Below are 13,997 nucleotides of genomic sequence, written 5' to 3'. Positions count from 1 at the left end.
TCCGATTTCGATGGACTGGAAATTTTGGAATCAAAACAGTCGCATGGCCAGGTTTTCGTATGCTGCGCTTTCTAGCCCAATGGGTTTGGGCTGTGATGGAATGCTTCTTGGAAAATCGCCATCGGGTTTTACAAAGAAATCGATGCGAAAAAGCGATATCAGACTAGGAGGCTGAACAGCAAGGAGGTGTCGCATGAGGATCGCGTGGGTGCTGGGCATTTGCAAGTCTTTCAACAACAACGCTCCTTGCTTGCGGAGAGCGAAGTTAGCCAGTGGGACCAGATCATTTTTCGCTCTCAAATGACAGACTGCTAAACCTCCTGCAAGGCTCAGAAATGATTGCGAAGCAGCATGATCGCGTGGACCGCGAAGGATCACATCAGGATAAGGTGATTATGGATGCAGAGAACAGCCGCGGCAAAGGGTTTGAAGAAAAGACCGTTGGATCGGCGACGTGAAGATTACCGAGAGCCGCATGTTGGAACGAAGCTTGCAGATTGACGATCGCCGATTTGGAGCGTTCCGTTGCTTGAAGTACGTGAGGTGAGCTCAATCTCTGTGGCTCTTCAATAAAGGCTGCCGTTTGACGCGTCTGAAAGCTGCAGTTGAAGTCAGCGGGTTGTCCTTGACACTGACCCCAAGATTCAAACGTCGGTCCACTGGGAAAAGCACTTGGCAGACGAAGTCAAAGGTTGCAGCCGACGATGACGGACGTTGGAGTCGCTGGCTGCCCTGCGCCACAGTCCTCTCGGCCGGCTGGCTGGAACAACAAAAAGCCGCGGCAGGGTCAGAGGCGCACGCACCACCGATGTCGGCACCCTTCAAGCCCAACCAAGGGCACGCGGCGTTTGCCATTCCTTAGCCGTGTCCTACAACGATCAGAAGATGCGCTACAGCTCGGATCCCTCAACGCTAAGCAGAATCACAAGGTCATGACTTTTTTTGTCCTCTCGTGGCGCGTGTTGGAAAACAAACTTTGGGGGTCATGGCCGGGCCGGGTGCCTAATCAGTTGCCTCGCTTATCATTATCGTACCTCGGCATCTCCAAATTCGGCGTTGTAGGGCCGAACGTACTTTAGCTTTGGACAGACACCAGGCATGCTCCATTCACGCCGCAATTCTCCTCCGTCACCCTTTCATCGACCTGATTCACAGACATGACATCGAATCCGGACTGGGTAAAGGCCCTCAAGCCCTCTGGTCCCCAAGGCCATGAGCTTTTGGCCCAGGAACGAGCTCAGAGCAACATCCCTGTGGACAAGCTCACCCAGTACCTCTTTGGCAACGACTTGATTGAGCGCAAGAAACGCGGCTTGAAGATTTTGGAGCAAGAAAGAGTGTTCGACAAGACGCCAAACTACTACCATGGCCGTGTCGACCGTTTTGAGATCGCCCTCGCCAGAGCAAAGCGCCTGCGTCAACTTGCCGTGAAACACGGTTTCACAGACGACGACTCTCGCGTGGCCAATGATCTCATCAGCGAGCCCACCCCGTACGCTCTGCACGAGAGCATGTTTCTCGTATGTACAGCCTCTTCGGTCGAGACGATTGACGTTGACTCGGAACCAGGTCACCCTCCGAGACCAATCGACGCCCGAGCAACGAGAACTCTTCTACAAAAAGGCCGCCAACTATGAATACATGGGATGCTACGCTCAAACGGAGCTGGGCCATGGTTCAAACGTACGAGGCCTCGAGACGACCGCGACCTGGAATCCCGAAGACCAGACCTTTACACTACACTCCCCACACTTGACATCGGCAAAATGGTGGATTGGATCTTTGGGACGCACTGCAAACTGGGCAGTAGTCATGGCCCAGCTCGTGATTGGAGGCAAGGCGTACGGTCCTCATCCATTCATCGTTCCCATCAGGGACATGAAGACGCACAAGCCGCTGCCGAACATCCACATTGGCGATATTGGTCCTAAGTTTGGTTACAAGTGAGTGCATGGCGATGCTTGGCAGATTTCCGCTGACATTATCTGCAGCACCATGGACAACGGATTCCTCCTCTTCAACAAGGTCAAAGTTCCGCACAAGAACATGCTTGCCAGATTTTCCTGCGTGGACCCCAAGACCAACAAATACATTCGCCCGGAAAAGCCAGCTTTGGTCTACGGAACGTTGACTTGGGTCCGTAGCAACATCGTCATGCAAGCGGGTGGTGTCCTGGCTCGTGGTGTTACCATTGCCATCAGGTATTGTGCTGTCCGCAGGCAATTCCAGGACAACGACGCGAAGGACCGTCGCGGTGAGAACCAGGTGTTGAACTACACCATGGTGCAAATTCGCCTGCTAACACTCCTTGCTGCAACTTTTGCCCTGCACTTTACCGGCCAGGGCATGATGAAGCTTTACCAGGAGAGTCAAGATAAGATCAATGCTCCCAAAAATGGCACTGGAAACCGCGCTCCTGGCCCTGAGGAGACGGAGCCAGGCAGTGATATTCTAGCCGATATGCACGCTACGTCCTGCGGTCTCAAGTCCCTTGCCAGCTCTACCGCTGCTGAGGGTCTGGAGGTCTGTCGCCGTGCCTGCGGTGGTCACGGATACAGCAGCTTCAGCGGCATCGGCACCTGGTATGCCGACTACCTCCCCAACGTCACGTGGGAGGGCGACAACTACATGTTGACGCAGCAGGTGGCGCGGTACCTACTCAAGTCCGCCCGCAGCGTTCTCCGCGGTGACAAGCCCACCAATGACACGACAACCATCCTTGCCAACTTCCTCTCCAAGTCGGATATGGGAGCAGCCTTTGATGTCCTTGGAAAAGATGAGGACATCGTCGCTGCCTTTGCATGGCGGACCGCCTTCCTCACTTTCGAAGCGCTCAAGCAGCGCGACGAGCAGAAGAAGCCCTGGAACGACCTGCTCGTCGACTTCTACCGCCTCAGCAAGGCGCACTCGCAGTACCTCATCGTCAAGAGCTTCTACGAGACGATCTATTCGGCGCAAGCGCGCCCTGAGTTTGACCCAGAGATCCACACGATCATGTACAAGCTGTTCCGCCTTTACTCGCTCCACACGCTCGAGAGCGAAGCGTCTGAGTTCTACACATCGGCGGCCGTTACGGTGCGACAGATCCAACTGTGCCGCACCAGCGCAGTCATGAAGCTGCTCAAGGAGATCCGGCCGCACGCCGTGCGCCTGGTCGACTCGTGGGACTTTCCCGACTGGCAACTCGACAGCAGCTTGGGCCGCTACGACGGCAAGGTGTACGAGGACATGTTCCGCCGCGCCAGCGAGCTCAACCCGCTCAACGCCATCACCGTGGACCCGTACCCGGACAGCCCGGTGCTTTTCAGGGAGGACAAGAGCAAGGACTTCAAGGCCAAGTTGTAAGTTTGGATATCTTGTAGCGGAGCCACTCAATTGGCGCAAGAACGAATGGGAAAGGAGTCTTGGATACGAATTTGCGGGTTAGACATTGTCGATTGGATTTGGACTGGCGTTATCATTCATCTGCAAGCTGTACGAAGACATCTGGCATGAGATTTCTGCACCATCTAGACTTTAAAACTACGTAGACAGATCTCTCATCTCATCTCCATACCATCTACAATACCAAAAATTCTTTAGCAGCGAAAACTTCCGTGCGAATCTGCTCGGTATTTTCGCCGCACCGCAGTCCATCGGGCAAAAATCAGCCGCAGGCAGGGAACCCACCTTCACATGCCAACAACTCTCAGTCGCCGGTCAATTACATCACCACGTCCCCAAAACAAACGCAATTCGGACCGTTGCAAAAACCTTCCAAAAAGCCCTTCCGGCATGTGAAAGCTGAGAATGTTTTGGGACCGTGCTAGTAGTTGGGCGCGTCTCAGCCTTACGGGGCACGTGGGTTGTTTTGGCGCAGTGGCTGAGAAGGCAGACGGCGGCAGGATCGCGTGGTGTGGTGTACTGCGCACGAGGGTGATGGGGCTTGGTGGTTTGGAGACTGGAGCAGCAGATAGGTTGGGTTTTGTCTCTCGACTCGATGGTTGAGACACTGCGGGAGAAGTTTGGTTTGTGGAGGTCCTGGAGCGATGTACCGCAGAGCGCTCAACTCAACGCGGCAGAGCAGACCTGGGACGGTCAGAAAACTTCAACACCACCGACCACCTACCCCTAACACTTGTTTGTCTGGTCATTTCGATGTCACAGAGATTAGAACTATTCATCTGAATATAAATGATCGGCCTGTGCATTTTCAACAAACAGAATTCATTTTTCCGCAAACTGTGTAAAAAACTTAGTTTGATCCCCACTTTCACTAAAAAGATTCACAAAACTGTACAATACCACGTCCGGCCGAGTTCAACCCTCTTCTCCCTCCCACCGACTATCCGAGCACCCTGTTCAACACTTCATTCAAGAATCAGGCCGTCCAGGTCTAAAACAGTGCTGCAAAGTCCATCCACGACCATCCATCTCCATATCCCCCCGGAACTCCCCTCTTCTACTGCTATAAACCCCAGAATACATATTAAACTATTCGAAGTGCCACTGGTGTACTTGGACAGCATGTCGCCTTCTCCCTTTCCTCTTTTGCTTCTTTATTTTTGCTTCCTTTTTGCTTTGTTCAGAGAGGGCTGGGCAGGGCTAGGCAGGGAGGAGGTGCAGATAGGAGGGGGAGAGAAGTGGAGATGCTGCGTTCGAGTTCGAGTCTGATGCTCTGCGGTGACTGCAGCCATAGTGATTGATTTACCTTTTTGTGGATGTTCTGGTACGGGAAGGGATTTTTGGAGATGACCAGTCGTGAAGAGATGGCGAGATGGGACGGGTGTGCTTGAGTTTATTGCGCCGCGATTACTGGACGGCTGTTGATTTCCCTATCGCCGCATCTCTTATTTTCTCGAGCATGAAGCCCCGAAAGGACTGCCTCAATTCGGGCAAGCTAGCGAGACGGCAGCAAAGTGGTCGTAGCAGTGGCTGCTTTGGCGAGGGCAAAGGCATCTGGGGCAGATGGTAGCACGAAGATTGTCGATTCGCGTCCTTGCGTCTTAGTGCGAATCTGGCCTCTTACCAGTCGCGCATTTCCAACAGAGTGGTATGGGCTCCACCCTCGTTCTCTTTCTTCAGGGGGCAGTCAGGACGGTCGGTAGCACGCAAGGGGCAAAACGAACAGCGGAAGACGCCGATGCGAGGGATTCAAGAAGAAATTACTGACAATGCGAGGATTCGTACGTAGATCGGGCTCAGATCAGATCATGAAGACACAAGGGATGTGATTGAGTTTTCGAATCTTTCTCATTGTCGGTATGCCAGAATATGGCTGCAATGAAATATGTGAACGCTCTAAAGCTTCGCCTTGGGCTTCTCCATCTTCAGCATCGCCTCGGCTACCAACCTCCTTTGCACCTTGCCCGTCGCCGTCTTGGGCATGATGTCAGTGAAGAAAACCTTCTTCGGCAGCTTGAACTTGGCCACCTTGTCCGTCAGCCACTGCTTGAGCTCGCTGGCACTCAGTTGCTTGCCGCTGTTCAAGACAACCGCCACGCCAACATCCTGGCCGTACATCTCGTCAGCAATGGCGAAGCTGACGGCTTCTGAGACGGCAGGGTGCTGCGCAAGGACGTTGTCGAGCTCAATGGGCGAAATTTTCTCGCCGCCTTTGTTGATGAGCTCCTTAATGCGGCCGGTGATGATGACGTAGCCGTCTTTGTCCAGCTTGCCCTGGTCACCCGTGCGGAAGAAGCCAGTGCTGGTGAAACTCGACTTGTTGGCTTCGGGGTTGTTCAGGTAGCCGCTGGTGACGTTCTCGCCACGCACGCAAATTTCGCCCTCTTTGCCTTGGGGCACTTCGGAGCCAGCCTGGTCAAGAATCTTGACCTCGACTCCTTGGCCAACGCCGACGGAGCCAGGCTTGCGTGGCCCATTTTGAGGCAGCGGGTTTGACGTCATCTGATGCGCGGCTTCGGTCATGGCATATGCTTCCAACACGGGAGCATCAAACGCCTTCTCTAGAGCCTTGAATACTTCGGGGCTGAGAGGAGAGGAGCATGAGCGAATGAAGCGAATGTTAGGCTTGGGGCTCGGCGGAGGGTTCTTGAGAAGAATCTGGTGAATCGTGGGTACTGCAGTGTACCAGGTGGCCTTGTACTCGTTGAAGTCGCGCCAAAACTCAGAGGCTGAGAACTTTGGGGGCACGATGACCGAGCCAGCAGAGTGCAGCGGCGCGAGGAATCCTGCCAAAAGACCGTGAACATGAAAGAGGGGCATCACCAACATGGTGCGATCCTGCGCACTGAGCTGGTAGGTTTTTTGAATGCTTTCTGTGATACTGTGAGCAGGGGGGGTCTCCACAGGTTGGCGTAAACATACTCATGGTTCTAGTCAAGTTGCGGTGGCTCAGGGGAACAGCCTTTGGTCTGCCCGTAGTACCGCTCGTGTGCAAGACGAGGGCAATATCTTCTGGTTGAGCAGTTTCGACTTTTTGACCACCCTTTCCAGAAAGCTTTCCCGTCTCCTTGACATCCAAGACAACCTCTTTGCCGTTCCAGTAACACTCGGCAATAGCAGCGTTGTACTTACGAGCGGCCCTAACGGCGGGTGAGTTTTGGGCGAATTGGCCTTTGGGAACCAGGGCAACAACAGAACTCAGGTCGTCAATGTAGAATTCAAATTCGTCCTGTTTGTAGGCCGGGTTGAGCGGCGCAGCAATCGCTCTCTGCCATGATGCGGCCAGAAACGATACTATAAACTCGTAGCTGTTGGGAAGAGCAATTGAGACAGCAGCCTGAGGCGTGATTCCAAGAGCAGCGAGCTTCCTTTGGAAAGAAGCGATTTCCTGGCTGAGTTGCTGGTAAGATACAGTCAAAGCAGGCTTGCCGGGCACGATGACGGCAGTGGATGGCGATTGGGCCGAAAAGGCGGTAGAAAGCGTCGTCGCCATGGCGCAGGAACAGGCTGGTATGTACAGCAAATAGCAGTAGTCGACAACCTGAAGCAACAGACTTTATCAAAGACGACGGGAAGAAAGCTGCGCTCGCCAGAAGATCCAAGAGACGTGAAGTGTGTCGATTGCGCCATCGAGGTGTCGCTTTCGAGGCAACTGACGGCGTTATCTCCGATCTCCGCCCGCCCAGATGCACAGACCAGGAAGCCTGGCCTTGGATGTCGGCCATCTTCAGCAACATCGCGAGAGCAATCTACCCCGGACGTCCCTCCTCACTCCCCATTGCCTCGCCATGGCGCAGGAAGACAACACCAAAAACGCCCAGCCGCGAGGCTTATCCTCGTTTGCGAATCTGCTCGGGTCCAATGCGAGCACCATCTCGAGCGCGCCCGTCTTGTACGCCCAACAACCGAGCAGCGACGACGCGCCCAAGGACGAGGCCGCCGCAAAAAAGCAGCAGATCAACTCAGGTACCTATGCTTGCGTGCACCAGACGTCTACTCCTTCAAGGCTGCCGATAGTGACGTGAGCAGCGTAATGTTGACGTCGAGCAGCAGCTCTACGCTTCCAGCCGACAAAGCGGCCGCAGCTCGCGTCGCAGAAGAAACCAAAGAAGCCTGGCGCCACTGGACTCCAAAGCTCAAGCTCACCTGATCCTTCCAACAAACCCGCTGCCCCCAAAGTTGTTGCGCTTGCCGCCAACCCGCCCTCCAAGACCACATTCGCTGATTGGACTGCCGATGATGGAGATATGGATGGGTTCTACACTGCCACCCAGCACCGGGAGAGGGGCGGTCGCAAGAAGAAAAAGAAGAAGAAGAAGCAGCAAGAGCAAGAGTTTGAGCAGAACTGGGACGACATTTACGACCCGACTCGCCCCAACGACTACAGCCAGTACAGAGGCAGCGAGGAGCAAATGCGCGAGATCAACGAATGGAAAGAGCATCTCCATCGATTCGACAAGCGGGCTGACTCCATGGACTACTCGTCGAGCGAAGACGACGGTCGGCGGCCGCGTATGAATGGTTGGTCTACATTCCTTTTTCGGGCATGGCAATCACTGACAGCTTGCAGCACAATTTGCCCCGCCCAAAAGCCTCAACTTTGCTCCGCCTTCCAGTCTCAATGCTCCTCCCCCTCCACCCCCGGTTCCAGCCGCTCCAGCCGAGATTCCTGACGAACCAACTGGCGAGGACGCATACACCCGCCGGATGCGCCTGAGCGGAATGGCTGGCAATCCTCCGCCTCCTGAAGTTGAAGACGAACCTGAGTCCACAAACGCTCCACTACCACCTCCACCCCCGGAACCCACGCCTTCAGCAACTATATCACGCGCCCCTGTTCGTTACGAGCTCCCCCCTGCCCCGGCAGGCTTACCTGCGACGGAAGAAGAAATGGATCAGATGATGGATGAGGACGAAGATGAACCTGCATCAGAAGCAGCGCCAGAAGACGGCGATGGTCCACGTTCAAGGGCGCCAGGCCAAAAAGGATTTGCCCAACGCTTGATGCAAAAGTACGGTTGGGAGAAAGGCAAGGGTCTTGGAGCGAAGGAAACGGGCATCGTTACGCCTTTGCAAATGCAAGCTCAAAAACGGAAGAAGAAGTCGGACGCCGAGGGCGGTGGATGGGCTGCACCAAAGGGCATGGGCAAAATCGTTGGAGGAAAAAGAGTCAAGGTGGAGGAGGAAAACAGCCCGTACCCCGCACTCAGCGAGGTCATTGTTCTGTTCCATATGGTCGACGGCATGGATGTGGAAAAGGAGCTACAGGAAGGTGTCCTGGTGCAAGAGATTGGGGAGGAGTGTGGTGCCAAGGTAAGCTTCTGAAGTGAACAGGGAGCAACAGGGAGCCTTGCTGACAAGCAACAGTACGGCCGCGTCGAACAAGTCCGCATCGACAAGGACACGACAGCGGATACCATCCCCGTGTTTATCAAGTTCACCAGCCAAATGTCTGCCCTTCGTGCGGTCAACGCGCTCGACGGACGCATATTCAACGGCAACAAGATCAGCGCTCGATATTTCGACTCGGCCAGATTCGCCAACGGTGATCTTGAAGTGGTGGTGCCGGAGGGCGAGGTGAGGATAGAGAAGGAAGAGAGCGGGCAATAAAATGGCCTTCACCATTCATGGCCACGTTCATTTCGTTCTCGGTCGCGGCCTTCGGGTTTCCAGCAGTATCTGCACGTCCGGTCAAGCGATTCATCTTGGCCCGATGGGCTCCCATTCGCTATGGCTTACCCATCATGGATCGACTTGTGCCTTTGGCCGTCGCTCTAGTCGGAAGTTGCTTCTCTTGCATGACGTTGGAACAAGATGCTTGGCATTTCGGGGCAAGGAAAGAGGATTCGGATTCGCGATAGCTGTAGAGCTTGGATGGTAGACAAAAAGAAACTCTTACATCAAATCCTTTCCAAGCCCATTTCAATTTCCTTGACTTAACGTCTTCTCGTTCAATCATTGCAAATGGCTAGCCTTAGGAGCTGACGCGGTGCGGCAGTGGGGTATCCTCTGTCGATGACATGGCATGAAGCTGATTGCCACCCTTGGGTATTGCTGTCTACATAAACAAGTATATCTTCGCTCGCTCCTAGGCGTTTCGCTCTTTCTGCCCAGCATCTCGCAAACTAGATATGGTAGGCAAGCCAATCTCACGTAAAGTCTGCTGCCGCGTACCTAGTGTACAAGTAGTAGTGGGAATGGCTCTACACTGGACCCTCTCTCAGCCAGTCGTGGCGGCCGAGGTACATCCATCGACGCAGCCACCCACCTGAACACTCACCGGCACCGCATCCCGAGAAGAACGCGGCCCACCACATCATCCAGATCGCCAAACAGCATAAATAGCTTTAATTGGTCTGCGCTCTACCAATGCCACCATTGCCTCCTCTGCCCTTCTCAAGCACCCTGCGCGCCTCGACTTCGACGAGGAGCTTTCAGATCCGCCACCTGCTGTCCTCATCTTCCACCTCCCACGCACCGGCACTCGGACTCGGACTCGGACTCGGACCCGGACCCGGGGTCTTGTTCAACACCACTACCTCGGCCTCCTTCTCTCCCCGTGCAGCGACAGCGACAGTAACATCATCTCCTTCCCGTCCTCTTGGAACGAGCTTTCGACGGTTTTCGTCTTCTACGCAACGAGCAGCAGAAAGCGAAACCACCATGGCTTCTGCTGCCGCTCAGGAACAACAGCCCAAGTGCGAATGGGTCGTCATTTTGCCCGATAAGCCGGGCGTGCTGGAGAAGCGCGTTAGTGTGAGGGAGTAAGTGCATCCCATTTCATCTTCGGCTTCCTTGATTTTCTCGGATTTTTGATTTTGTCTTTGCTGCTTTCCTTGCCCACGTCGCCCCATCTCTGCCTGGGTGCGAATGACACGTGCATGAATTGTGTGCTGGGTGTTCATGTCAGAAGAGTTGTTTGTGACTGGGCGATGGAAGCTGGCTCTTTTCGTTTTGAAAGCGATTTATATGGGGCAACGGGGGATACAGCGCGTTGCTGTGCGTGAGAAAAAAAAAAAAAAAAAAAAAAGAGTTAGAGGACAGAGACCCCGGCGTACATGTACTCTGCACCGAATCTTCCCTTCCCTACGTCCCCCTCTCCTTCCTACCACAAACAGTCCTCCTTCATTTCCCTTTCCTTTTCCATTCCTTCCATTCTCCTCCGAACCCACTCACCCCACCCATTCCTCCTCCACTAACCTACACCCCACAGTTCCCACCTCGCCGCCATCCCGACCGCCTACCCATCCGACTTCTGGCTCGTAGCCGGCGCGCTTCTGGAGAGAGCGCCGCACGACGCGCGCAACGAGGCGGGCGTGCCGCTGCCGATGCAGGGCAGCGCGGCGGTCGTGTGGGCGAGCAGCGAGGAGGAGGTGCGGAGGTTGTTGAGTGGTGACGTGTATGCGTGCGAGGGCGTGTGGGATATGGAGAGGTTGCAGTGTTGGGCTTTTAAGAGTGCGTTTAGGCGGTAGGTAGGGAGGTAGGGAGATGAGGGGATGGGATGGGGTGGAGTTTGGCGGGGAAGGGGAGCGAAAGAGGGGAGAAAGTCTTTTTTGTTGGTTGGTCGTGCTGTCATACATACATGCAAGTGTGAGTGATGTGGAATATACAGTCATGCCTCATGCCAATCCGCCCACCCACCCACCTATCCAATTCCATACTCGTAAAATGCATCCGATACCCAATGTACATCCCATTATTTGACGCCAGGAATGCTTTGCCCCTCATTAGCACCCAGCTCTTCTTCCTTCCACGCCGCAATCTTGGCCTGCGGCGCATCGCCCGCGCCGACCTTCCGCCCGCCCTGCTCCCTCTTGACGCGGCAAAACATGCCAACCTCCTTGTCCCAGACAAACTGCCAGATGACGCCGACCCAGGAGCGGTGCTGGGGCAGGGGGTCGTAAAACTCTTTTGCAATGCGGTTCAGCTCCCACAGGCGCGTCCATGGGACGGCGGGGAAGTCGTGGTGCTCGTTGTGCAAGCCGACATTGTACGTGACGAAGTTGAGGGGACCGTAGTAGCTGAACGTCTCGGGGACGGGAGCGAGCTTGCCGGCCGCCGCGAGTGCCGGATCTTTGGCGCCCTGCGGCTGCTTCTCAAAGACGTAGTGTTCGGCGATGAAGTGGCCGGCGCAGGGGTGCAGCGAGCCGGCGAGGAAGGACGACATAATCAGGTACCAGACGGCGTTGGCGCCGCACGTCTTGATGAGCACGTAGTCGAAGAAGACTTGCGCAACGATATTGAAGAGATGAATCCGCGAGATGGGGAGCTGGTAGATGAACATGGGACGCAGTGCGTAGAAGAGGATCTGGAAGGTGGCGAAGAAGGCTTTGCCTAGTACCGAGTCGAGGAACATAGCTTCGAAGGCAGTGGGGAGGTCGGTGTCGAGGCCGTCGACGCCGAGCGACTTGTGGTGCGTCAGGTGGTACGGCTTTTTGATATTAGCATCATGCTCTGGTCGAAAACTGCGAGTCTACGTACCCTAAACGACGCGCTGTAAGGAATGCCAATTGGGAGGTTTGCAAAGACAGCAAACAGCCGATTCGCCATGGGCGACTTGAAGGCCAGATTGTGTGAGATTTCATGGATAGCCAGGAAAATGTTTTGGTTTGCCGTGGCTCCAACTATGTATGCCGTGAGGAAGAAAGGCAACGAGAAAACGGGCGTGTTGCGGAGAAGGTATGCACAGGCGACTTGGGTTGCGACGACACCAGCGACGACGTATTTGGTCAGCGGCTCTGGCCCGCAGAGCTTGGTGACCTACGTGACAAGGGTAAGTATTCGTCCGTGGTCTATCCAGGACAAAAAGTGCAAATACCTCTGGATGCGCCTTGATAATTGCCATGCGCCGGGTGCGGTGTGGCTCTTCGGTGTAAGTCCAAAAGAAGTCATTGTGGTCGGGCTTCTGGGCCGAAGCGCGGTCCACGGTGGCAGTCGTCGTCGTCGTCGTCGTCTGCATCATGGCCCAGGGAATGGAGGGAAAGGAGCGGCGGCGTCGAGTTGCGGAGGGATGAAGTTGAATCCAAGTGGAGATTTGGGCTGGTGGCCACGCTGCAACACGTATCGATAAGAATCAGGCTGGGAACACCAGGCATGGACCCTGAAACAGACCATGGGTAGGGTCGAGCTTGACTGCGCCCCGAAGCTTGGTGGCAATGTCAAACCGCCGTGGCGGTGGAATCTGGAGACCTCAGGCGAGGCATTCCAGTGCCTCTGCTGTTCCAATGGCCGCGGGGTCCGGCGCAGAATTCTTCAGTTCGAAAGAAGTATATTCTACCATTCGTTACACGTTCCAATGCTCGTAAACTGAACAACGCCTCCAAGTCCACGACCCTCTTAATCTCCGGGTCTATGCGACCAATGGCTCTTTTGCGATTTGAAACCACATCTAATTGTCCAATTCTTCATGCAGCACCTGCCCTCTTCTTCGTGACCTTCAGCCTATTCCAATGTCAGCACATTCCCTCAATGACATCAAAGGACCAACTCACAAAAAGATGTTCTCCCTCCCATAGACCTCTTTGTCCGGATCATCCTCCACTCTCTCGACGCAAAACCTCTTCTTCAAGTCCTTGACAAAATGCATGTCCGCGCGCCTTCTCTTCTTGAAGCAGAACCAGCACACCGTATTCTCTCGCACCAAATCCTCCAGCGTCTGTAATAGCAGCGGGAAAGCCGGTTCAAAGTACACGCAGTCGGCGGCGAGGATGACGTCCGGGGGCAACGGGATCTCAGCGGGCGGCGCGGCGCCCCAGTCGAAAATGACGGGCTTGACGCGCGCCTCGAGGCCATTGAGCGCCATGTTTTGCACCATGAGGTCAAACATGGGCAACTGGTCGGTAATGTACAGCGGCGACGTTTGCGTGTTGGTCGCATTGTATTCGGGCTTCTCGTTGACGGTTTCGCTACCTTCGCCCTGGTGCAGTCTACATCCCAGCGCGACGGCCAGTCCGACCAGTCCGCCTCCCGCGCCCAGCTCGACTCTGTTTGCCAGAAGCGGCTCGCGTTAGCAATGCCATGCTCCTCGCATGCGCGACACACGGCGCGCTCGCTCCGGGAAGCAGCAGCAGCAGACAGACGGGTGGGCGTACAAACATCGACTTGCCAACCAGCCCGTCACTATCCTTGTACTTCCTCAGCAAATATCTCGACAGCACCATGCCCGCCGGCCAAAGCTGTCCGCCACAGCCGCCCTTCAGATCTTCATGAAGCTCGAGCGGTCGATGCGCAAGCAGGCCGTCGAAATCCAGCTTCGACGTGCCGGCGGCCTTGTATTCGGGCAGTGAGACGAGGTCTTCGCCAAACGACGCCAGGAAGGGATCTTCCTCGATCGAAGACGCGAGCGGGGTCGGGGATGGTGCGGCTGCAGCTGCGGCAACGGCTGCGGGGGCCGTTTTCCTTGGTGAAGTCGACATGGTTGTTTGTGTGGGCCGTTTCGGATGCTAGTGTGCGTCCAAGGGATCGTGGAGGGTGTTTGGAAGAGGTCGTGGTAGGTAGGGCTGGCCCTCCACGCTCTCGTGGAATTTCTTATCGATATGGAGCTGTCATTGGCGGGCGCCGGATGAGGAAATCCAAGTATCGATGCATTCGCAACATAATGATGCAAACCACCA

The 13,997-nt window shown here is 55.1% G+C and overlaps 6 protein-coding genes across 6 annotated transcripts; 3 read left to right on the top strand and 3 right to left on the bottom strand.

Annotated features, from left to right (window-relative positions):
* Nucleotides 1-1,157: 1,157 nt before the first annotated feature.
* IWZ02DRAFT_385797 (acyl-CoA oxidase) lies at nt 1,158-3,345 on the top strand (the record flags this gene model as incomplete). Its single annotated transcript, XM_066765427.1, has 3 exons — nt 1,158-1,520; nt 1,570-1,943; nt 1,992-3,345. The coding sequence occupies 3 exons, from the start codon at nt 1,158-1,160 to the stop codon at nt 3,343-3,345; spliced, it is 2,091 nt and encodes a 696-aa protein (XP_066618608.1).
* A 1,621-nt stretch (nt 3,346-4,966) lies between these two features.
* Nucleotides 4,967-6,973, bottom strand: IWZ02DRAFT_106891 (uncharacterized protein). Its single transcript, XM_066761333.1, has 2 exons — nt 6,307-6,973; nt 4,967-6,257 (listed from the first exon to the last, which is right to left on the bottom strand). The coding sequence occupies exons 1-2, from the start codon at nt 6,875-6,877 to the stop codon at nt 5,281-5,283; spliced, it is 1,548 nt and encodes a 515-aa protein (XP_066618607.1). The 5' UTR covers nt 6,878-6,973; the 3' UTR covers nt 4,967-5,280.
* Nucleotides 6,974-7,172: 199 nt separating this feature from the next.
* IWZ02DRAFT_510112 (G-patch DNA repair protein) lies at nt 7,173-9,167 on the top strand (the record flags this gene model as incomplete). Its single annotated transcript, XM_066770494.1, has 4 exons — nt 7,173-7,350; nt 7,435-7,905; nt 7,955-8,697; nt 8,752-9,167. 4 exons carry the CDS (start codon nt 7,173-7,175, stop codon nt 8,992-8,994), a joined length of 1,635 nt encoding a protein of 544 aa, XP_066618606.1. The 3' UTR covers nt 8,995-9,167.
* Nucleotides 9,168-9,312: 145 nt separating this feature from the next.
* Nucleotides 9,313-10,900, top strand: IWZ02DRAFT_463646 (uncharacterized protein). The gene is made up of 2 exons (XM_066768367.1): nt 9,313-10,148; nt 10,598-10,900. The coding sequence occupies exons 1-2, from the start codon at nt 9,754-9,756 to the stop codon at nt 10,854-10,856; spliced, it is 654 nt and encodes a 217-aa protein (XP_066618605.1). The 5' UTR covers nt 9,313-9,753; the 3' UTR covers nt 10,857-10,900.
* IWZ02DRAFT_409796 (fatty acid desaturase-domain-containing protein) lies at nt 10,901-12,457 on the bottom strand. The gene is made up of 3 exons (XM_066765705.1): nt 12,203-12,457; nt 11,866-12,144; nt 10,901-11,815 (listed from the first exon to the last, which is right to left on the bottom strand). The coding sequence occupies exons 1-3, from the start codon at nt 12,344-12,346 to the stop codon at nt 11,081-11,083; spliced, it is 1,158 nt and encodes a 385-aa protein (XP_066618604.1). The 5' UTR covers nt 12,347-12,457; the 3' UTR covers nt 10,901-11,080.
* A 108-nt stretch (nt 12,458-12,565) lies between these two features.
* Nucleotides 12,566-13,982, bottom strand: IWZ02DRAFT_106927 (putative methyltransferase-domain-containing protein). The gene is made up of 3 exons (XM_066761334.1): nt 13,480-13,982; nt 12,876-13,367; nt 12,566-12,825 (listed from the first exon to the last, which is right to left on the bottom strand). The coding sequence occupies exons 1-3, from the start codon at nt 13,797-13,799 to the stop codon at nt 12,789-12,791; spliced, it is 849 nt and encodes a 282-aa protein (XP_066618603.1). The 5' UTR covers nt 13,800-13,982; the 3' UTR covers nt 12,566-12,788.
* Between the last annotated feature and the right edge of the window lie 15 nt (nt 13,983-13,997).

Source organism: Phyllosticta citriasiana (genome assembly GCF_038021145.1).
Source record: "Phyllosticta citriasiana strain CBS 120426 chromosome Unknown IWZ02scaffold_17, whole genome shotgun sequence".
NCBI classification, from domain to species: Eukaryota; Fungi; Ascomycota; class Dothideomycetes; order Botryosphaeriales; family Phyllostictaceae; genus Phyllosticta; species Phyllosticta citriasiana.
This window is presented reverse-complemented; position numbering and strand designations above follow the sequence as displayed.